We start from the raw sequence: 24174 nt of genomic DNA on the forward strand, positions 1-24174 counted from the left end.
AGCCAAGGAGCCTGGATGAGCCCACGGGCAGATTAAACCCAGCCAGGGCGGAGCAGGCTCTCAGCACCCAGGGGTGCCGCAAGTGCCCAGAATAAATGCACACCCTCCCCCCTTTTTTTGCCCTCCGTAAGCGCCCGCGGTTGCCGCGGGGTGGGGGGGGGGGACGCGGGTGCCCCCCCCCTCACCCGCCGCACCGCCCGCCCATTGGCCCGCCCGCCGCGTTCGGAGTGCGCTCATTGGCTGCGGCGCGCGGGCGGGCGGTGCGGGGAGGAGGCGCGGCGCGGCCGGGCGCTTTTAAGGCGCCGGGTCCGGGAGCGGCGCGGGCAGCGGGTCGGGCCGGCAGTGGGGATCTCATGCACTGCACAAGGTACGGCCGGGGGGGTCGTGCATGTTGGGGGGGGGGGTTTCATCCGGTGTCTGCCCTGCTCCCCAGCGAGTGCCTGAGGTACCTGGGCAGTGGGTCTGTCCTAGCTCTCTTTCTGCCCTGGCCTCATCACTGTGGTGATGATATTCACAGGTCTCAGTTGTGGAGGCCCTATGGGGTTTGCTCTGGCCTTGGATTTGGCTTCTGGGGTGCCCCCTTGATTTCTTACATCAGTTCCTCCCCCTCCCAAGCCTGGCTGTTTGGGCCTGGTGGACCACAGCTGCTGTGAGGGGTAGCCCTGGGGCAGTGATGAATTTGTTAGGCCTCCTGCCTCTGCTTCCTGTGAGGCAAGGTGCTGGTGGAGGATCTGTGGCTTGTGCCAGGCTCTGTGCCAGCTTCCTCCAAGAGAGGAGAAACCTGGTTGTTTCTGGCTCTCTCATCTGGTTTCAGCTGCATAGGAGAGGCCTGAAGAGCTGTGCTTTGTGCATGTGGGTGGAGGAGACTGGCTATAGCAGGGTTAACATGCATTGCCTGGACTTCAGATACTTGCCTGTAAGGACAGGGCTGGACTGTAGGAACAGCTTGGCCTTTTTCCCAACCAGGAGTGATGGAGGGCTGAAAAACAGAATGGCAGCATATAACCTCTAAAAACTTCCTGCAGCTGGTCTGAGGGCTGCTGCATGTCAAGCTGTCAGTGAAGGGTAGCAGAAGGAGCCTACATAAAAGTGGTGCTGAAAGGTGCAGATTGCCTCTGCAATCTGAGGCTTTTGATAATTGTGAATGTGAAAAATTCCCTTGCTCTGAGCTCCTTTTTGAAAATGGAGGGAAGCATGAGCAGGGATGTCTCTTCCTGGAGAGGATGAAACTGCCAGAAGAGGTTTTTGGGTACAAACAGCAAAGTCTAGTCTCCTCCCTCCTTTTTTAGAGGAGGAAAAAGGAAGCTGTCTCCATAACTGCAAAGGGCTGCCTCTCTTCCCCCCTGCCTTGCTTCCTCCTCTTCCTGAACTCGCTTTGCCATGTGAGCTCTTAAAACTTATGTTTTCTGCTCTCACCATCAAACTATCTGGAGTTATGGCTGATATTAGCTGTGAAAGGGGGACTGTTCTCTGTATGATTGTGAGTTGGGGATTTGGCTGAACCTCAAATCAAGAGCTGAAAGTGAGGTCTGGAGCATAACACGAGCTGGAAACTGCAGCCAGTTTGTGGAGTGGGCTGCTCAATTTAATAGTGGGTAAGAAAAGCTCTACTGTGGACCTTTTGCCACACTAAGGACTAAGTAATGCAAATTGGGCTGGATATTGCATGCCTCTTCATTTTTAAAAAAAAAAATCAGGAATATCTGAGGCTTACTAAGAAAAGTTGGGTTTTTTTGCAGCTATGGGAATTCAGTTAAATAACTTCTGCTGGGAAAAGATGAGACTAATGGAGAAGCTGACCTAGATAAGAGGCTGCCTTATTTTAAAGGAGGAAGTGACTTATTTAAAGCATGTATGAATAAAAACTTGGTGAAACCAGGTAGAGCTGAGCAGAATGGTGTTAGCAGACAGGTGGGTCTGCTGTCCATCTGATGTGGCTGCCCAGAAGCAGCTAGGCGGTGGGTGTGTTGAGGAGCAGGCCTTGGCATGTGTACTCTGAATAAGCAGATGCCCTTGCTGAATGGATGCTGTGAAAGACCCCTCAGAGCTGCTCTGTTGGCATTGCAGGGTGGGGAGCTAAAGGGCTGAATCGGAGGAGTGTTGTTCTGCTTTTTCTTGGCATGGGGACTGCAGTCCTGTATTGGAGCTGGCCAGGAGTATTTTGGCAGCTTGAGCACTGGTGTATCATGTGGTCAGCGGACTGCTACTACTGCTGCTGGCTCACAGTGGATCATGCAGTGGGAGCAGGTTTGGAGCATGATCTGCAGTCAAGCAGGGAATTTTTATTCAGAGAATACTCTGAGCTGAAGGTCAGGTGTGCCCCAGCTGATTATGAAGAGGGATGCAATAAATCTGTGTCCTGGAGCTTATCTGGAGCCAGGCCAAATCAATTCTTCCAAGAATGTCCAATCTAGCTTCAATGTAAGGGAAGGAATGACAAGTGAGATGTGTTAAGAACTGTTTGCCTGCAGATGCAGCTCTAGGCAATAATGCCAAGTGGAAGCTCCTCCAGAGAGGAGACTGCTGCATCCCTCCAAGTATGGGCCAGATCCTAGAGAAGGAAAGGCTGTGGTGGAGGACCACACAGCCTGAGCCTTCTGGAGGAAGTACTTATTTTTCAAAGCCTCAGTAAGCCTTGAGTAGGTGTGCTTGACTGAGCCCTGTGGCTGTGCCAACATCTCCCAGAGGCTTGGCACAAGTGCTGCAGAGGTTTGAGGAACAAGCTCTGCACTGGAGGTAAAAAACTTGCTGGACTGTCTCAGCTGACCTGTAGTTCAACCTGACAAATGTGCATGGTGTATCTGCTTTTTTTCCCTCTGAAAAAGCTTGCTGCTCAGGGTTCGGTGAAAGGTGAGGTCAGTTGCACACAGCAGCTTGTGATGAAATGGGTTCCTGTTCCTACAAAATCGTCTGGTGCAGTGGGGAGAGTCTCTGCTGGAGGGAGGAAGCTACAGCAGAAATACTGCATTAGGTCGCACTGGAGTCTGTGATGATCCCTGTCCTGCTGCTGACCACAAAACCTGACACAGCCATGGCTTTTGCTTTGGGTCAAAAAAGCTCCACAGGCTGCTATTGCTAGCCTGGCAGGGTTTGTTTCAAATGGTTGCTTTGGCCCAGCTGCAATTGGAGGTGATCCTGTGCTTGAAGGACACAAGAAGCTCTGCTTCAGCCTCTTCTGCTGTAGTACACTTCTGAACATGTCTGTCCATCATACCATATAAGTACTTGCCTTTAATGACGCTTTAGGGACTTGGGGGTGGATGATGGAAGCTAAGCTCTGAGGAGGGAGGGGAGGAAGCAGAGTAGCAGTGGTCTGACAAGTCAGGTTCATAAAAGGTTCCTCTAACATAAACTGACGCTTCTTATCTTTCAGAGTTTTAGACTACTTTCCTCACAAACAAGCAATGGCTGTGGATATAGCAATGCAGCTGTACCTGTGCCCTTCACCTTTGCGAAGAGAGAAGCGTGCCTGCAAAATTGCTCCAAAGCCAATTAAACCGCTGCGGCCCTGTATCCAGCTGAATAGCAAGACTGAGCTGAGCAGACCAGAAGAGGCAGCAAACTCCTTCACAGAAAACAAGGTGAAGAAGAAGGTGTCATTTGCAGATAGCAGAGGCTTTGCTCTGACAATGGTAAAGGTGTTCTCAGAATTTGATGATCCCCTAGATATTCCTTTCAATATCACTGAGCTGATAGATGACATCGTGGGGCTGACAACAGTTGAGAAAGACAGCTTTGTCCTGGATTTTGTTCAGCCCTCTGTGGACTACTTGGACTTCAGAAACCGACTTCAGGCAGACTGTGTGTGCCTTGAAAACTGTACACTAAAGGAGCGGTCTATTGTGGGCACAGTGAAGGTGAGGAATCTTGCTTTTGAAAAGACTGTGAAGATCAGGATGACATTTGACACCTGGAAAAGCTATGTAGACTACCCATGCCAATATGTCAAGGATATGTATGAGGGGTCAGACAGGGACACGTTTTCCTTTGACATCAGCTTGCCAGAGGGAATTCAGTCCCACGAAAGAGTCGAGTTTGCCGTCTCCTTTGAGTGTAATGGGAAAGTGTACTGGGACAGCAATAAGGGCACAAATTACAGGATCATACGATCAGAACTGAAGTCCGCCCAGGAAGCGTTTCGCCCTTCAGGCGGCCCTGACTTTGGAAGCGCCTTTGACCAGTTTGGGAGTCCCCGGTGCTCCTATGGCCTGTTTCCCGAGTGGCCAAGCTACTCGGGCTATGAGAAGTTAGGGCCTTACTATTAATCTGGGGATCAAGTCCTGATTGACTAACTGTTGCTGGTGCATCTGCAGGCTTGGGAGCTGGTCTGAACATGAGGTGTGTCAAAAGATGGAGGAAAAAAAAAAAGATGCTTCACGTAGTCCTGCAGGAGCCTCCCAGCAAAATGAGATGAGTGTAGCGCTCTGCTGGAGGCTGACTCATGGTCAGGGAAGCATCTCTGGCCTAGTGGGCTACCTTCCCCATCTCAAGTTGGACCGCTGGCTTTCCAGATCCTTAAAGGAACAGGAGATGCTGGTCCATTCACTGCTGCTAGTCCTTCCTCTTCTATAAAGCTGCTAGTCTCCAGAGAAACACTTGCCACAGTGCTTGTATTGTCAGTCTAAGCTATATAGTGGTGGCTGGTTTGTGTGTTGCTTGCTAGTTTTAACAAGCTCTTTTCCAAATGTGTTGTCATGTATCTTTAGTGGGCCACGCTTTGGCTTTGCCACAGAACAGCTCTTGCAAAGCTGAGCTGTGCCTGTTGGGAAATAACAACTTATAAACTGATTGGCTGGTGGGGGACTGAGTCCTCTTCTTGCACCCTTCCCTGTAGCATAGGGTCCCCTCTCTTTGAGACAAAGAGGTGTTTTGGAAATGAAAATGCAACTGTGATGATAGGAAATGTGACCCTGTGGCCTGCCTTATTAGGAGATGTATGTGCCCCTCGAGGAGAATGTGTGTATGTTTAGTCACCAATTGTTTTATCAGCTGATCTTAAAAGCTTTCATCATACCCTTGGTGGTGTTAGCTAAAAATAGAGCTAAGCTATAGCTGTGTGGTGCTGTTAACAGCCTTGATGGTTTTCTTCAAAACCTTCCCTTTTTCAAATAGCAAGTAACAGATGATGCTTTTCTCCTTGAGGCACATCTAAAGTCAGTTGTTGGCTTTGCTGGATCCTGAAAATGCAGCTCTCTTGCCCACAAACTGTAAAACAGGGTCTTTGCCTGGGATGGCTGGGGCCTGGGCAGAGAGCTGCGTCGAGGTGTTGTGGGAGTTCAGCATGAACAAACCATGCAGCTGCTCTCTGCCACGTCCCATGAAGAAGAGGCCACAGAGCCTACTGTGGTGGAAGTGACTTGACTGAGAAAGTAGTGGTACATGCAATCCCAGCCACAGTTTGCCTGTTTATCTCAAAGCTTCTTGTGTACTAGCTGAGCAGAATAACTTATTCCCTATGCTCAAAGGGAGAGCGGTGAGTAGTTTGTAGAAACAGGTCAAGAGTATATTTTTGTTCTAGTGCATAAGCTTTATATAGTCTTTTGGGGTGCCCACCTCTTGGAGAGGTGGGGCAGAAGCAAAGTACTAGACTACTTAACTTTTTTAAACTTAGCTTTTAATTCTGGAGACTACTATATAAAATACTTCCGAGCTGTTTTGCTCTAACTTAGGTGTACTGAGTTTGCTGTTGGATCCTGAAAGGACAAGAAGAGCCTGCAGGAAGAATGACTAGCTTTCAATTGCTGCTGCTTTTTTTTTCTTTTTTTTTCCCCCAGAACCCAACATCAATGCATCTCATCACTGTGCTTGATCACTAATTCCAGGCAGCAAATTCATTTGCTAGCCCAGAGCTCATCAGGCTTGATATCTCTGTTCAAACAGCTTCCTGCATCAGCTGTGTTGGCCTGCATCCTCTAACATGGTCCCTCTCTTAAGGGACCACTGCCTGGCTTGGCTTGAAGCTGTTTTTAGACTTAAATCTGAGTGATACTGATCTAGGACTTAGTGTGTGATGTTAATGCTCTAAAACACTGACGGTAGAAGAGCTGTGTACTCCTAGCATGTGCTCATGCCTGGGGAAGGCTGTTGGTGGCCCAAAGGAAGGCATGTATGTCCAGGGTGCTGTGGATGGTGGTATCTCCTTACAGGGCCTGTGTGTTTGCAGGCCACGGAAGTGGTGTGCTTAGGGAAGAGTGTGGAAGATGAGCTAGAAGAGCAAAACCATAAGTAAAAGATGGGCTCAGAACTGACTGTCTGACCAATAGTGGTTTAAAACTACTACTTGTGGCCTTTCCCCTTCTCCCCTTTTCCATTGCTAATGTGAACATAGAAGTGAGGGGGTTACCCTCCTCACTCTATGCCTGGAAGTGCCTTTTGGGGTTTTCTGCATGTTTGTTTTTTAAAAGATATTTTTGTACACAACACTCAAGTGAAAAATGCACTTTATAATCGCAACGTAATGACTCTCTTTTTAAAACTGTGGTTCTGTTTTTATCTGATTGTTAAAATAAAGGTGGAACAAAACATTGACTGTGTACTTTGCTGTGTTCTTAGTTAAATGCCCACAGGGCTGAGAAGGTGGTTTGGAAACAGGACCTGCTTCCTGCAAGCAGCCTTTGGCAGGGAGCAGCCCGCACTGCCAGTGGGCTCTCCTGCCTGAAACAGGAAAGACCTGCCTATTCATTTAGTCTCCCTGTCTGTGTGAATGCTTCTAGCTGTTTCCAGAGCCTCTGGAGCAGCAGGAGGGACCAATTGTCTTGGTGGTGGCTGCAGCCCAGGTAGTGAGTGCGGTGATGCTATGTTTGAAGTGTCAGGAACAGCCTTTTCAGGTGTCTCTGCATTTATCTTGAGACAGTCTGTCATGTAACTTTTTTTTCTACTGCCAGATAGGGGAAGGGGAGGGGGGGACCCCACAAGGCCTGATTTGGTTTCATTGTGCTCTGTCTCTTGGCCTAGGTACTGGTGTGTGATGGATGCTAAGAGTGCAATCATGTTAGGAGGGTCAGGCTCTCTTCTGATGCCAGAATGAACTGAAAATCAAACCCTTCCTCCCCTCAAACTAGTTATTCCTGTTGTCACGGCAATAAGAGCACTAGCCAGACAGTTGGGCTCACCGCAGAAGCAGAGCAATTTTAGTGCAAATACTTAAGAGAGCTAGTTCATGAGCTTCACCTAGCTTTGGCCATAAAGGCCACAGCTTGGAGATCTCTTACTCCCCAGCCTAGCAGAGGGCAAGACTTAGCCCTTGCCCTGCACGGAAATAAAACTGATTGTAGTTATTTTTGGGTTTTTCACTTTCATAATATGAACTAGATTTGCACAGTGTTTTGCTATTCACAGCAGCTGGTTAAGGTAAAGATCTTAGTTTCTCAGATTCCTGCTGCCAGTTTTTACATGGCAAAAGGAAGCATGTTGACAGGCTGAGATGCAAGCTGTTTGAGCAAGCTGTAAATCTGTTTCCCTGCTACAAAAAGAGTATGGAATAGGCATGCAGCTAGGAAATGGCATGTAAGCCAGTTGGTAAAGCCTCTCCCTGCTACTACATACTGTTTCTTGCTGATCCCTAATGCTTCCCTTCCCCCTTGGCACAGTGGAGCATGCAGTGACTGTCACCCATGGCGGTTTGTGCACAAGAGGCCCTTTGGGCAATGTCTTTGCAGTGTGATTCTCCCAGCAGCAGCAGAAGTGCCCAAAGGCAGCTTGGAGCTGCTCTGTGGTGGGGCACTTGTGTCCTGGGAAAGGAAGCAGCCCAGGCTGACTGGTGTGCTGAGGCTGGAGAAACAAGGTACGTGTGTGAGAGCATGGTTTCTTGCCTGCTGGTGGGCAAGAGCAACACAGCTGAGACAAAACCCTGCCCCAGTTTTGCCATGAGAAGAAGCTTGAGGCAAAGGACTTTGCTTTCTTGGAAACTGCTTGCCATCCCATTTCCTCTCCAAATTCTGTGTAATCTCTGCATCTAGATAACTACTAGATTATGCTTCAGCCATTTTACTGTTGTTCTCTTCATTAAACACACCACATGTCTCTCGTAAAAGGCCTGGAATGGAAGGAAATCTCTCTATCCTAATGCTTTCCTAAGTGCGGGGGGAAAAAAATATGTGTTTTAAAATGTCATTCTTTCTCTACCACCACTCACCCCAGCACATCCCGAGCTGATTTGGGTGGTTTGGCCAGAGCTGCTTTCACATTTGAACAGTGACCCAAGCTTACAAGGAAGCTAACCGCAGTCAGCTATTTCCTGTAACAGTTTCATGGCTGAAAACCCCATGTGACAGTTTCTGTTCTAGAGATGAGGAAGTCCAGGCTAAGCCTGCTGACATCCGGGGAGGGGGCTGAGGAGACTTGCAAATATTAAAAGGGGCAAGAGAACTCTTGGTTTCTCCCCTAACACCCAGCTGCTCTTTGCTAATGGCTACAGGCTCTGGGGTTAGTCACCCGAGTGGCTTGTGCAATTGTGCATTTGCTTTTTAATGTGCTAGGAAGGTTTTTTTAGCGTGCTTCTGAGTCCAGTCACCTGCACACTCAAGCGATGCAACCTCAGCCGGTGCTCTCTTGGTCCGTATCTCGCTCCCCCTGCTGAGCACACGTTCCCTCCGCCTTGGGGATGCTGTCCTAACAGGGAGCAGCTCTGCTGAAGTGCTGCTGCAGTGGCATCTGCCTCCAGGCCATACAAGATTGCAGGTCCTGCTGGTTGAACCAGCAGGACGTGGGCTCTCTCCACCCACATCCCCGCAGAACAAAGTCAAAACTGTTAAGAGAGGCTTGTTAAAAGGAGGTCCATGCACCCTGGAAGGGCATGGCTCAGTTTGCAACTCTCTTCCCCTTCTCGTCCTTGCTGAGAGGGTCCTTTCTGGGAAAGGTGGGCTGCCACAGTCATTCCCAGCCTGGTCCAGGTTGCGGGGCTGCTGGCAGGCTGAAACAGTTCACTCTTTGAGGCTGCTTGTGCCAAACAACGTCCTCGAGGTCAGGTTTCAGCACGCGCTTGGCTCATGGACCTGCTTAATCTGACAGTGGGGCTCTGTTGGTAATGGAGCACCAGACTGAGCCATGATCACAGAACAGCTGGACCCCGCAAGCCTGAACCAGGGCAGACGACGAGCAAAAATGAGGGCAAACCAAGAGAGTATGCCTGCTTGCAAACCCGGCTAGGATAGCTTAGCCTGCTGTCTGTGTCTCTGTACAGGTACTGTAGAAGCATCTCGTGTTCTTGCTTTAGCTGTTTGCCAGGTCAGCCCCAATATCAAGGTGCACCAGTGAAAAACTGCCCACAGCTGAGTAAGCTGCAGAGGGCAGGAAAAAAACGTCACTGCCAAATTGTGGACGTGTAACGCATCCAGATAGTATATCCATCTGTGAGCAATGAGAGGAGGCTGCAATAAGGGCCCAGCTTGCAGCAGTGCCAAGAGCACCCCGTTCCCCGGGAACAGTGTAGAGCTTTGCCATAAAACCAGCAGCATGGGGCTGGGTCACAAAGCTCCTGAATAATCCTGTTATTTCTGCACACTTGCTCCTACTGGGGAGTTCGGCTGGCTCTGAACCGTTTCCATAAAACATACTGATGCCGTCGTCTCTTTTTGGCAGAGCTGAGCTTCCAACTGGTCTGGCCCAGCAAGGTCCTGCCACGTCGCAGCAGGAAAAGCTGCCCAGGCTGTCTCCAGCCTCCCCCGGAGGGGTAACGTGCCAGACACCGTTAGCAGTGTTTAAAGACTTGCTGTTGACGTTTTCCCAAGGTTTAAAAAAAAAAGAGAAGGGCGTCTTTGTTGGAAAATAAGTGCAGCTGGCCTGTTCCTTTGGTGCAGATAAGTCAGAGCAGTCACCAAGGAGTGGTTAAGTAGTTTGGCTCCTGGGACAGGTTTAGAGGCAAGCTCTTCCAGCCAACGCATTAGTCACAGGCCCTCTCTCTGCGCTGCTGCTGCAATTGAATCCTTTATCAATAAAGAAAGCTAGGGAGGAGGAAAGACTCAAACTTTATGCCTCATGAGAGGTATACGCTCAAAAGAGCGTAAGAACAGGGTGAAGATGTAAAGACGTCTCTCCAGATGCTCTGGTAGTTTCCAGCTATTTGTGGTGTGGGGTCTTGAGACCATGGTGAAGTTTTTAATGTTTAATGAATCTTAGATAGGTTCAGGTGGGACAAGATCTCTGGCTGTCTCTGCTCCACGTAGGACCGCCCCTGCAGACAGTTCGGGTCACTCGGGGCTTTGTTCATGTGGATGCTGATGAGCCCAAGGGTGGAGATGCCACCATGTCTCTGTGCCCTGTCCCAGGGCTGGCTGCACTGCTCTCCCAAGGATGAGATATGTTCCTCAGCAATCAGGGAAGCTCTGAGGAACCTGGCAGTCTTATCAAAGCAACCTTTTTGTTCCCACTCCCGGGCAGAGTCAGGATATAAGGCTGTAAGCGGACAAGGCAGGTAGCCACAGGACAAAAAAGTGTCTGAGCTGGAAAATCCTAGACAAAGTGTAGTTGGGGCAAGGAAACAGGTGCCATTCACATACAAGGCACCTGCGCTCTCTCAAGACACACTGCAGTAAAGGGCAGAACCCCATCCCTAGCACCAGTGCTAGAAAACCCTGCTGTTTAAGAGCTGACCATCTAGGATGACCTACAAACCACTTGCCAATGATCCATGACCCAACAACAAACAGCAGCACTGTTCTGCACAGGGAGGTGTTAGCCCAGGATGGACAGCAGAGCTGGGTTACAGCTTTTCACTTCCAGAGTTCACTCGGTCTTCTCACGCTGCATTTTCAGGGCTTTCGTTGCAGTGTAAGTGGGCAGGGCCCTATCTGATGGGAACTGATGGCGCTCTTCTTCCTTAGCCAGTGTTACAAGCCTCTCACCAAGACATTTTTTTTGGAAAAAAATGCAACCCAAACTGTTCTGTCAAATTGACCTCGCTGGAATCCATGACGTCTGGGAAGTGAGCTACATACCAAAAAAAGACCAGCCAGCAGCACTGATGGTATACTCTGCACCCTTACTGAGACAGCATTTATGAAGGTAGCATCACCCCAGATATCTGCAAATATCTGCCAGTGCATGAGCAATGTGGAGTGGCTCTCTCATAGGACATACATACCCATGGGGTCAATCTGAGCAAACCAGAGCCCTGGGTTTCATAGGGGCCAAAGCAGGCTATGGGCAGCTGCCACATGCTGACCAAAACCCCCCTAGACACTCAAGCACAGCATTCACAGTGCCCCGCTTGGGCCCCAGTTTCCTTCCCAGCACTCGCTAACCAGTAGAGATATTGGAGCGTATGTAGTACATATCCTACTAAGGAGTAGTATGTAGGAAGTAGGAGAGTTCATGATCTCCTATGGCTGCCTTCCATCGTTATGGTCCCTGGCAGAACAAAACTGGAGCGTTATTAGCAGGAGTGTAATTCCTCAATGTTTGTGCGGTGACACACCAGCACTATGGAGACAGGCAGTTTTAAAAGAAGAAATATAATAGCCCTCTCTGGCCCCACTCAGGGTTTTACGACTGTTCCCCTTTCACACGATGTTCCCCTGGACACCTGGCAGGTGCTGTTTCTCCTGTGTTTCCCTACTTGTTGTGATTTATTGGCATCTTGGGTGACCATCAGAAAGTGTCTTCATCTAAGAGCTCAGCTGAACGTGTCCTTGAAGATGTTTGCAAGCCAGGGTCAGCACAGCTGTAGGTAATCTGGTCTGGACAGTGACCATGACCTCACACAACAGCATGCTCGGTCACTGGGCTAGGAGATGTCAGAGAAAGTTGGAACAAACCTCCTCTTGGGCTGAGGACGGTCACAACCCAACACTGCTTTCTGAAGATGCTGGCTCCAAACAGATCAACTCACTATAGCAGGCCAACTGAAAATAAATAAATCCCTCAAACCTTCCACTCCCCCAAGGCAGCTTCTGCAGGAGAAGAACTTTGCTTCAGAGACTGGAACAATAGCCACTTGCATGCTTTATAGCCAATGGGCAATTTTAGCAGCCACACATTAACTTTTAAGTTGGTAGTCAAACAAGATTTCTTAGACAAGCAGTGACTGTACACACAAATCTTTCCGTGCATCTAAATGTCCTGCAATAACAGCCTAGCGCTGGTAAACAGCAAGCCATAAAGACAGCAGGAAAGCACTTACTGGGGGGGGGGGGGGGAGGTAATACCAGCATGTTGGTCATTTTTTCCTTTTTTTAACTTCGCTGATGAAATTGTATAATTATCAGCATAAAGCTAGTGTTAGTGAAAGGAAATGAGGCTTTTCTTCAGGTGAGGTGTCTTCTAAGTGCTATTTCTGCTAAGAGATATTCTATTGTATCCTAAAAGTGAAAGACTGCATATTTATTAACAGCTTAGTACACAAAGCCTTTGCCATTAATTTTCTGCATCAACCTGGATTTAGTGTTTAACCACTCGCCCAACACACATTGGCACTGCACATATGACCTGACGTCCTCCTCAAACTCTCAGGCTGCCTAGAACCCTCAGAACCAAGGGTCCCACATTGCTGCAAAGGATCTGGTCTTCTCTACAGGGAAAGGAAAAAAATGATTCAAATGAACCACTATCTCTCAGTAAGCAAGGGCTTATTCTGACAGAGCACCCACACTGCCTTTGGCAACATATGACGTGGCTGTTGTGGCCAGCTTCTTCAGCTGGTAACTCAGAATGACTTTCGAGAAGTTGCAGAGGAAGCAGAGTTGCAGCCCTCTGAAATGACAGCAATATGTGCTAGCAAGGAAAGGCGACCTCTGCGGGCCTTGCCTTGGCCACAGTAATGCTGTAGGATGCAGCTGTGGTCTGGGCAAGGGGACCAAGAGCTTGAGTTGACTACCTTCTTCTGGCACGCTTTGGTCTGCCTCTCAAAAGCGAAGCACAGACAAGTCAACAGGCAGAGAGCAGTGCGAGGATTACACTCAGATCTGTGTGCTTCGTGCCATGCACAGCCAGGCCTTGTGCTGTTCGGGTTGGCTCCACACTGTTCAGTAAAGCCATTCCTTCACTCGCCTGCAGGCTGGATTATTCATCTGTGAGCGTCTGGCAGACCAGGCGTTATTTCTGAGTGCTTGCTGCAACTTGCCTTGCTGCTGTGTAGCTGTCTCACGGGGTGTCTGTTGAACTGAGTGGAAGCCTTTCAGCACAAGTGTTTGTTAACTAATGCACACGTGGTCCCCCTGTTCCTGCAGGCAGCACCAGCCACAACCAGCAAAATAGCCCATCTCGTAAGGACAGCTTGCTAGGCAGACGTGTGGGTGCTAAGCCGGAGGTGGCCAAATTCTGGATATATTAATAAACCCCTAAATAAACAAATAATACCCCTCCCAAGTAATGACTCCAGGTCATCTCAAGGAAGCTAAATACCATATGTAAGGTTGTAGGATGGGCTGCACTCCCACTGAAGGGGCACAGAGGAACCCAAGCCCTGAGGAAGTGGCAGGGCCATGCCACCTCTGCCCCCTTCATGGAGTGGAGAACATGGGCTCACAGTGCATGGGGTGGGACAAGCTCCTTGTGCTGGGTTACACAAGTAGTTGCCCGAAACAACTGGTGATCCCCCTCACTCTTCTTACCTGCTGCGTGCTTGAAGGGTTAAGTCCCTCAAAACTGCAGCTGAAGTATGTCAGCCTGGGAAAATCCTGCCTCCCAGATGAATGTCTGGGATGAGAGAGTGCCAGCATGCCTGCACACTGTGCCAAGCCCAGCCAGTGTAGACTCTCAGGTTCCCTCAGTCTTAAAACAGCCAAGCTCATGCTTAGCATTAAAGCAATGTTTCAATTCCCAGACATTGCTTATGCATATCCACGCTTCAGAATGTGCAGCTCCTTTGTGCATCCCCAAGCAAGCTGTGAACTTAAGCGCTGCCTTTCATGGAGCTGGGAATGGGCTACAGCTCAGCCCTGCCTGATCTTCTGATCATTGAGTCTTGGGCTTCTCCATCTCAATGGCCAAGTAGTGCCAGCAGTGCAATAATGGCTAAGTAAGATGCTGGGGCTCTTTGCTGAACGGGGACATGAAGACTTTCTGGTGCAGCACATGCAGTTGTTTGTCTTTTCTTGCCATCAGCCAGCTCCTTGCGGCAAAGCCCTCCAGTGATGACAGGCGTCTTCCCCCCATCATGAGTCAGAACAGCAAGTGAGAAGACTGCTCATATTCTGGGGCCTCAGCTCAGCTTCCTGATTAACAAAATGAGAGATCTGCCACAGTCTGGAGGGGAAAAAAAAAAATCTGGCAGGACCCTGCAGCTCTATCCCTCAGGGAATTTGCATTTCTGATACTCAGCCTGCCTGCTTAAGAGAATACACTTGCAGGATAAGCTGCAAGCAGAGAGACTGTAAGCCAGTTCTGTATAATTCTAAATAATGCTCCACCCAGCTTTAGCTGTAGCCAAAGAAAAGACCAGGGCCAAGAAAAGGCTCTTTTCTCCTGAAATACACAGGAAGTCATAAGCTAGCTTGGAGCTGTATTTTCAGTTTTGGTGTTGCTTTTCAAGCCTGCTACTTGTGTTCATGCTTGGTTTCTTCTGCCTTTGCAAATCCCAGCAGAGGATTGCTTTTGTTTCCTTAATGCTGCAAAGAAGTTTGGATATGGTCCTAATGGAAAAAGAGTGGATGCAATTTATAGCATCTCACACCAAAGGGACACTGGGGATGACTAGGAGCTTCAAATCCATCCGAACCTAAATCAGTAACCAGGAATTTTCCAAGGTGTTGCCAACAAGAGGAAGGGCAAGCAGTAAATAAGGAAAGGTCTCAGTTGCAGAACAGACCTCAAGACGAAAAGATAGGCAAATCTGAGCCCTGGAGAGATTTCCCCAGAGCTCAAACATTTCCACTGCTCAGAGAGAGTGATCTCTTCTCCACGGATCGGCCATGTGGGATGGAGCAGCTCTGCAGCAGAACAGACCAAGCTGTAGTGGGGGTTCTGGCCCCATGGAGTCAAACCAGTTCAGACTGGTGCAATTTTTCAGCTGCAGGGATGAATAATCATCCAGAGTTCGCTCCAGGCAGCGCAGGGAAGAAATGTTACAAGCCGTGTGAGAACTGAGACCGTATGTTTCTAGGATGCTTTCTGAAAGGCATATGCTTGACCAAGCTGGACTCGGCTCAAGGCTGGTTCCTAGGTCAGACCCTCCCAGCACAGCAATCCCTCCTCTGATCCCCTCTGATACCTCTGATCATTATTTTCACGGCAGCCAATGCCTGATTTTCCACACTATTTAGTGAAAGGTTGCAAGTTCCCCAAGGCCTAAACTGGCTCGTGCTTTGTTCAGAAAGAAGTAAGCGCTAGAAAGAACAGATGCTGAAGAACTGTCTCCAGCCTGCTCCATCCTTGTGTGAAGGCAACTCCTCCATGACAGCAGCCTCTACTTCCGCTTGGCAGGTGTCATCTGAACCAGAGCCATAGAGAGAGGATCTCTTTTCTGTTGAGCATGTATAGGAGAAGCAATTGCCTAGAATTACAGCATGGCCCCTGCCAGCAAAATCTTTGCTATCCACTTCAGCAGCTGATCCGGTAGCAGGGATGCTGGCTTCTGTTGTCTGTGGCTCACTGCCTGAAGGAGAGCTGTCGTTCCTTTTGCTTTCCATGAGGTAGCTGTCAGACATAACCTGGCACCTGAATGGGGATCTTCCACTTCCGGGGATCTGGGGTTCTTCCACATCCTGCAAGTTGGCATTTTGCACCTCTGTGGAAGCCTGTCCCTCGTTATCCCGCAGGGCCATGCCAACATGGGCTCCCTGTTTGCCAGTGACGCAGCCACATGCTCATGCTCCAGAGCCTCCCTGGTGTTTCGGCCACCATCCTGAAGAGCCTTGGTTACAACTCCCACATATCTTGAGGGGCACATAACAAAGCTGGGAAACCAGGAAAAGGCAAAGTGAGCCCTAATCAGGCAGGCAGCTAGTTATTTTCATGCTGCAATTTCTGCTGCAAGAAACCCTGGAGCAGCAAAACTGCTCGTCTCACTCATGTTCATTAGCAGCATGGATAAGAGCAGCATTGATTGCAGGCTATAATTAGATCTCTGGGATCTTTCTGAGTTGGTTTTATCTGGCATTGTGGTGCTTTGAAAGCACTTCCAATTTCTTCTCTCGGTCTTTTATTCTTTTCTGAATGGTTGGGATGGCATTTCCCTATTCAGCAGATTTGGGGACAGCTTCTATTTTTTCCACTGTGGCTCGCAGAGCTCTCTCCAGCTTGGTGCCACAAGCTCTACACCACGGAGAAAGGAAAAGCTCCATTGGTTCCTCGCACTGTGCACTTGGCCAGCCAAGTGGCTCTCTCTTAGCATGGATGGTTAAACCCTCTGCTCTCTCTGCTTCGGTTAACATGCAAAGATGTAGTTTCATGGGCACCTTTCTCTGATGATGATCCTAATTTTCTTCAATCACTTCCTCAGCATATTCTGCTCAGCCAACCTGGAGCGCTCCCAAAAGAGATGGATGCAGTGAGCCAGCACATAAGCATGTACTCCTGGCATGGTGGCCTACATGGAAAATATTACTCCTCTCTTGAGGAGCTGCAAAACAACTTCAGCATCAACAATATGAGAACAGGGGAGGAAGGGGCAACAGAAAGGTCCACAGCACAAAGGGCCAGTGTTCACATACCAGCACCAGGCAAGGGAGGAGATGCCAGCCCATCTGGGGTTATGGAACTGGTGGCCAACATGCATGCCAGAGCTTGGCTGGCCCATGTGCTGAGAGATGGTATCGAAGGGAGTGTGTTTGCACCTCTGGTCTTAATCTCAGCTAAGTTTAAAGCATATTTTTGAGTGGCACTCTGAGGACAGAAATTCACCCAGGCCAAATCATTTTCATGATCAGCTATTATTCTGCTTCCTGCATCTTCATCAGAGGATCCGATCTCATGCTGATGTGTAATCTGAAGTAGATATACTGGGTAACAGCCTCTTTCCAACAGCTTCACAAACCTTGACCCTCCCACTGCAAGTTAACAATGCTATTTTCTGCGATGCCAATATGAATTTCACCCTTTTGGCTGTAATTCAAAGCTATGTGCATCTTTGGAAGCAATTTTACCTTTGTTCCCTGGCTTCCCCTTCCCTTTCCTTTCTCTTCTCTCCCTCTTCCCCAATCTTAAATTGCTTTTCTGCCAGTTTAAACTTAAAGCGATTTAAAACAAAAGCTCTGCTCTGAGAAGTGACTTTGTGAAACTTTACTTGCTTACATATGAAATTTGTTCCCTGTGCGAGATCTGAGCCAGATCTGCTGAGGTTAGTGGCTCTCATGATTTTATTGCCTTTTACTCCTCTGAACCCAAGAAGAACCGGTCTTGCAAAGGGAGCAGTGTTATTCTGGGTGATTGTCTAATTTAAACGATCAGTTGTGCACGTACAAACCGCAGTATCTGAAGATGTAGCCAAAAGGATATCATTGACAGAGCATGGCCTGGTTGGAGTTGAGGAACTTGATTATAAGCAAGATGGGGAAAAAGAACGACAAGCTTGAATTTCAGAGCCCAGCACAGGTCCTGACTCAGCTCACACTGATTAGCAACCAAAAATTTAAGACCAAGATCTCCATTTGCAGCCATGGTAGCAAGAAGTTCTCTAAACTAAGCAGCATGAATCTGGTCTACCCATTGGTTTTGCTTTACACATAGTTGATTTTTGATCTACAAAGGCCTTTTGGTACCTAATTCCCCATCTCCCCCATAGGTCCCACACTTTGTCTAGAGCAATCTATAATAAACCAGGCCTGGTAATGCTGGTGAGTAATTCCCAGAAAAAAATTTGCCTGAGCACTAGGATAAGAATGTTTCTAACCAGCACTGGCTAAGGACAGTGACCATGCCAAGGTGACCACGGCATTTTGGCAAATCAGTCTGGAGGGCAGAAGAAACTGCCACAGTCATTATCTGGCGTATATCAAGGCATTTGACAAGGTACTGTATAGTTTGTGCTGGAGTCAAAGTCCATTAGTTTAGCAACAAAAAGTTGGCAGCGCCCTGACTTTCTAATGTAACCTAAAACCAATATTTAAAGCCGACAGTGTGACTTATTAACAGAGCTCCACCCAACACCTTATCACTGAGAGGCTGGAAATATCACCTGCTTTCAAGGGCAGGTTCAATTTCCTCCGTCTGACCTAGACTCTATAATCCATCCCCCCAAAGTCAGCCCTTATTTATGCTTTTAAATTGACGTGCACGATGTGTGCTTTTCCACCTTTTCATAAAAAGATGAATGAGGGGGTGAAGGTCACTTCTACCTATCCCTTGGAAGAGGATAAGTTGGAGGGGAGGCAGAGGAAGAGAGGGTGGTTTGTTTTCTCTTGCTACAGTTTGGCACTGAATATGTACACGCCTAGAAAAGAATCGAGTGTTTAAAAGCCATTAGGAGAGGGACTGATTTGTGGGGTAGAGAAAGACAAACTCTCTCCTGGCCAGACAGAAGCTCAGGTTGCCTCTACCTCTACCAGGCCGCAGGAGGGATGAAACATGGATGTCACCCACCATCTCCTGCTTGGACTCTCAATCTCCCACTCTAACATATCCCACTGGTGTTTACACACTCTTCTGCAGGAAATCTGGCACTCAGGCTCCTGTCTTCCACTTGCCCAGTGCTCCCCTGACAATCTCCCCAATAGGAGTCCACCTTTCAAGTGTCCCATTTTCCTCCCAGTCTCATCTCCCCTAGCTCACTGTCCCTACAGGCCACGCAACAAGCCACATCATGACGTGAGAAACGTGACAACCATGCTGCTCAAAGGCCTGCCTTCTCACCTGATAATTGGCTTGAAGAAGGAAAAAATTGTGTGCAAGAGCATCGTGGAGAGACATTAAGACGGGCCTATTAATAACAAGTGAGACACAACCTGCAGGCCACAGCAAGGCCATGTCACAGGGCCTCTTGGCAAGGCCAGCGTGCAGTATGTGCAGCTGAATCTGCCTCAGCAGGAAGGCAAATGCAACCCTTGCTTCTGTGGACCTGCAGCGACTCAACCCTTGCACTGAATATTGTGGTGCTCTGGGATCATTTCATTTTGGGAAACACCTAAGGACACGCAGGAGTGCTTCTGCCTTCTGTGAATGACATTCACGCAGTCCTGCAATCATTCCCTATCCCTGCAGAGCATGCTGGGCAGGCATTTCCCATCATCCTTCTTAAACCTCGCTTAGTCAAGCTTCCATACCTAGACACAGATAAAAAGAGCCCTTGACTCACTTCAAGCAATCGCCCCCTCAAACGTCCCATGAGGGCAGCTTGTCCTGCAGTGCTGGGAGTGCTTCGGGAGCACACACAGGCTGCGTGGCCAGCCCAAGTGGGCCACAAATCCAGCAGACAGTTGTGCTTGCCTCTGCAGTGTACAGATCCCAGCCCTGAGGGATCTGGCCAACTTGCCAGATGCTGCCAACTTGCCTGCCCATCACCTGCAGCTGCTCGCGCTCCAAGAAGTTCTCTTGCTTTGTGCTCTGGCCACATTCCTAATTTTTCCAAGGGCAACTTGTGCTGTTATTTCATCTCAGGTAAGGTTCAAAATCAAAAAAACATGTTGCATGAGCAACAAGAGAGCTCTCACTTGCCATTGCTATGTGCAGTCTAAAACTCCACTTAATACAGCACTCACTTTTGCACACAGACCATAGCCCTCTCTTTGAGGATCCAGTCTCCTACCAAACACCTCACTGAGCTCCAGCGATATTACACCCAACACGAACTGTACCTCCGAGGAGTCTGACCTCTCTCTCTCTCATGCCAGCATCATGCACAGCCAATGCACAGGTCTAGCTCCTTCCCAGCAGCATGTTCTCATTTATAAATCAGAACTAGCTCCTGCTTTATGGAAGTGAGAGCGGATCTCTTTATTTCACTGTGTTACTAGAAAATGACATTATGTCATAGTATTTGCCAAAAAAGCCTTTTTCCCAGTTTTCACTATGACCAGGAACAGGAGGAAGATGCCACTCTAGTTTCATCTCCTTGAAGAAGTGCTTGGCACATGGTTTAAGAGCAGAGCATGGCACAGTTACACCAGAACAGGGTACATCTGCCTGTGGCCAGGCTGCCTTCAAGATGAAACTTCTCTGCCTAGTAAGACCACAGAGTTGCCCAGAGATTGTTCTCCCGAGGAATGGCTCTTGAGGCAAGTTTCTCGCTTTACATGGGGTAACCCCAAGGGAAATCCCAGCTGCCCACACGGAAACCATCTGCCAGGCCAGTATTCAGCGTTACTTGCCCCCAGTGACCACCACGCTTCTCTAACCAGTGGGGCAGAGGCATGCAAGGACTCTGCCCACATGTGCGAACCAAGCCTTCAAATTAGAACGAGAGTGGAGACAGTCTTGGCGTGACTCCGTGAGCATATCAGCCCCAAATGTGCCTGGCTGAGATCGGATACTCCACACAGGGCAGGTACCTTGGGACATAGCTATATACCTGCCTGTCTTGGCCCCCCTTCATGGGGAGGGGATGGGAAGAGACAGGCTAATGATCCTGAAAGGACTGGCAAACATATAAAGGGACAAGATGAGCAGGTGGGGCGAGGGGATGAAAAGGATGATATGGAAAGGAGGAGAAATTCCTGGGCCTCATTGGTGGCTTTGCTCACCTCTCCTCTCCCTTCAAACACACAACCGGGAAAGCAGCTAGTTAGTAAGCATAGTCTGTCTGTGAGCTGGAGGTGGAAGGACCAGCGAGGGACTTGTCACTCCAAGGCCAGAAAGGCAAGTGGAGGTGCCCCAGCACCACTGAATGGGAATGATGGGAGACTTTGACTTCAGCTTTCCAGCCTGAAGGAAATCGTGCTGGGAGGCCTTTTCTGCTTGCACCACATGCTCTCCCAGGTCTGAGGAAGGACAAGTGCTTCATGGCAGAAGAGAATAAGGACCTGCCAGGCCCAGGAGCCAGAGAGAGTTCACTCCTCTGCCAATGACAGAGCAGGGACCATGTACAAGAATACCTCCAGGTGAGGTAGGATGCACATTTCTCATCCATGCAGCAAGCAGCTCTGCCTCACGGATTCCCCTGAGGAAAGGAGGAGAAAAACGTGTGCTACACCCTCTGACCAGGAGCCAGCCAGCAGCTCCCAGTCAAATCAGCCAGGGTAAAACTGCAAAATAACCTTGTGGCTTACAAGGCTTAGCCCAGCTCACAAACCCTGTCGTTCTGAAATTAATTTAGTAAAGCACACGCAACTCCAGGCAGAGGCTCATGTGAAATATCCCAACAGAGAGGCATAAAGTTTTTTCAAAGTGGACTCAAGGGCAGGTTAAGAATGCTTTCCTTAGGTGACCATGAATGGCCAAATCACTGCAAGGAAATTTTGTAACGCAGCTACTTCCCCTGCTGTTTGGACTCAGACAACTGTCTGAGCCTGAGCTCTCAGGGGCTATGCTCGATTCATAGCCTTAATCTTCTGTCTCCAGAGAGCTGACTTTGAGCTGTAGTAGCAGAGGTCACAGCCCAGGAGGAATTTGATCGTATCTTCCTTCAACTCCATACAAAAGGCAGCTCAGCCCTAGGGTGGTCTCTTTGCTGAGGAAGCACAAGGTGGCTGAATTTTGCTGCAGCTGGTTTGACTTTTGAGGCAAAAATGCTCCCCACCCAATAATATGAAGCTGTGTAAACCCAACATTTCATAAGAAAAAGCTGGGCCAAACAATGGCTCCGTTAAAAAGAAAAACCACAAGTTTTTAAAAGGCCAAAAATCCATTGTTTGGCAATTGTACAATGAAACATTTGGAGGGATCCAACCCAAAATATCCCCTGAGCCTGGATTCACATTTGCTTTGACTCTCCATCCTGACTCATGGCAAGGAAAAAGTGAAAATTCCACAGTTTTCTTGAGACAAGCAAATGCCTCCCTACACAGTGTTTGAATTTACTGTGGAAGAGGCTCAAACACTTGCAGGGAACAATGTCTGCAGAAGGCACAGCTACAATTTTCTCCCCACTGAAACCCCAAACACTGGGTTTAGACCTTGTATTCGCTCCTCAGGGAGGTTTTTAATCAAGAAGAGGGCTCAGCACACAAAAAAACCCCAACTTTGTGGGTACTGCACTGGACACCAATGCTTCACTCCCAGCATTAGCAGAGCATCTAAGATCTGGGGTGGCATTTAAGATCTAAGGAAGGATTGGGAAGGGGAGAAAATTTTGAATTTTGGAATCAAGCGCTGTTGTGGACTGTAAAAATATCCTTTAATTAGGAAACTCCCACATCCAGATGCATGTGAAAAGGTTCCTTCTGTTTGTCCATATCAGAAGGTTGGACCCAGGCCTCAGAGCCCTTAAAATCCCAGGGGACTTGGGCCCCACTGTTTGGAAAGGCTCTCTGCTGGGCTCTGCGTTTGCTCATTTCCAACCCAGGGCAGAATTATTATCGCTTATTGGCTCTAAATCTTTTCTCTGGCTAGGGCAGTCATATCTTCTCTAGCTGTTGTAAATCTCCTTTCTTCTGCTATTAACCCCTCAAACTAAAGGCAATCAAGAACTCTCAGGATATCTTTCTACCCCCTTGATGTGAATCCTAAATTTCTTTGGTTTCTCCCAAGAAGAGCTGGAGAGAAGACAGTCCTCCTTCTCATTCCCTCAGTTTCGTGGGCTAATAGGAACACACCCCTGCTATTCCGGTGCGATAAAGCGAACAGAGCCCATTACAGATAAAGGATGCCTCCAGCAGCCAGGCTGCCCTTCTTCTGCATGGCAGAATGTCACGTTGATGTTATTAAAGCACTGAAACTATTGCCCTGCATGGAGGTAAGTAACATTGATTCACTGACCTTCCAATGCAAGGACAGAACCAAAGAGGTGAGGCTGTGATCAGTGCCGAGACCTGGAGATGCTAAACCTCCAGAGTGATAGCGACCATAAGATAGAGAAGAATGGTGCCAAATTCAGATATAATCCTGGCGTTCTGAGGGACTGCATTTGGACAGGGAACGGACAGGGCTGGATGAGAGAGGCTGGGGGCTAGGGCTGCCCTCCTGTCACCCCATGCACTCCTAAGAAAGGCTCTTCCACAGATATGGCAAACAGCTTGCTTAGGCACCACCACAGCTGGGGCTCCACCCGGCTCCCTACGCCACAGTTGTGACACTCACAGGCAGCCAGTCTGGGTGTGCCTCGCTATGGAGTAAACCAGTTTGGTACGCACTCCTGGGCAGTGCCTGGCCAGGAACGAGAGGTGAGGCAGGCTCATTACCCAAGCTGTGATGTGCCCTCAGTGATCCTGAAGAAGTGCACTTGCTTCCACCACCATCCCTTCTGGTCCTGCTGCCAGCTTTTATGGAGCCCGGAATTGTATTGCTTACTTATTTTAGCATTTGAGAAGAAAACCTTTTAATTTCATACCGCAAGGTTACAATGAAGCACAAAGGCCAGGGAGGGAGGGAAAGTGAAGCCAAGAAGTTGTGGAGATGCCAGAGAAACCTGCCAAGGCGGGAGACGTGAGGTTTTGTCAAGAAGAGGTGAAGAAACGGCCTCTCTCTGAAGGGAGGTCATAGGGCTGAGAAGGCAGTCCCTGAAGATGTGAAAGGATATCTGGAACTGGGCTTTGATGCAAAGAGGCCAAAGTTCCTGAAGAGAGCAAAAGCCCTGCTATGAAAAGAGGTGGCAAACTGGCTATCCTTTGAGTCAGCTCAGGAGTATTTCAAAGGATTTCAGGATGACAGATGTATCAGGAAGATTAAGGGGTCAGGAAAGGGAAACAGGCAGAAAACACCGACACAACTCCAAGTAGCCATCTGCACAAACGGCTTCTCCACCTGACTTCAGGTAGAACAAAATCAAAAAAGGAGGCAAAGAGGAGGGAGTTCTGGGCACTGTCCCACGACTACTGGGGAGCAGTCTGGCAGGGAAGAACCAGTCCTGCAAAGCTCTAGGGCCCAGCACATTTTCTTTGCATTTCTCCTTGCAGTGGGAGGTACACAATAAGGCAGAGAAACTAGCACTCAGCAGTCTGAAGGACATGAAAATAACTGCAGAGGAATGCTGCAAAGTAGAGCTACACACAAGATATTAAGGCCACGGCGGACATTTTGGTGACAATTACCAGGTTTTAAGCCAGTTGGCAAAGCTTCCAGACATGGAATTTTCCCCTGAAATCATCTGACAGACTTGTGCAGGAGCCAGAATCTCATTATCTTCCATATAGGGAGTCAAAGCCTGTGTCATTCCCCACCGCCCCCCCCCCGTTTCCAAATCCTGTTTAAAAATAGGATGTTTCTGAGTTC

At 48.8% G+C, this 24174-nt stretch overlaps 1 protein-coding gene and 1 long non-coding RNA gene across 3 annotated transcripts in view; one reads left to right on the top strand and one right to left on the bottom strand.

Annotated features, from left to right (window-relative positions):
- LOC138067093 (uncharacterized) overlaps positions 1–3365 on the bottom strand; it is a 28366-nt gene extending 25001 nt beyond the window's left edge. For both annotated transcript variants that reach the window (XR_011140750.1, XR_011140749.1), the window contains exon 1: positions 915–3365. This is a non-coding gene — a long non-coding RNA (uncharacterized lncRNA). The remainder of the gene's footprint in view (positions 1–914) is intronic.
- PPP1R3B (protein phosphatase 1 regulatory subunit 3B) lies at positions 271–6528 on the top strand. Its single transcript, XM_068941090.1, has 2 exons — positions 271–367; positions 3374–6528. Exons 1-2 carry the CDS (start codon positions 354–356, stop codon positions 4263–4265), a joined length of 906 nt encoding a protein of 301 aa, XP_068797191.1. The 5' UTR covers positions 271–353; the 3' UTR covers positions 4266–6528.
- The last annotated feature ends 17646 nt before the right edge of the window (positions 6529–24174 follow it).

The sequence above is a fragment of the Struthio camelus genome, chromosome 4 (assembly GCF_040807025.1).
Source record: "Struthio camelus isolate bStrCam1 chromosome 4, bStrCam1.hap1, whole genome shotgun sequence".
NCBI classification, from domain to species: Eukaryota; Metazoa; Chordata; class Aves; order Struthioniformes; family Struthionidae; genus Struthio; species Struthio camelus.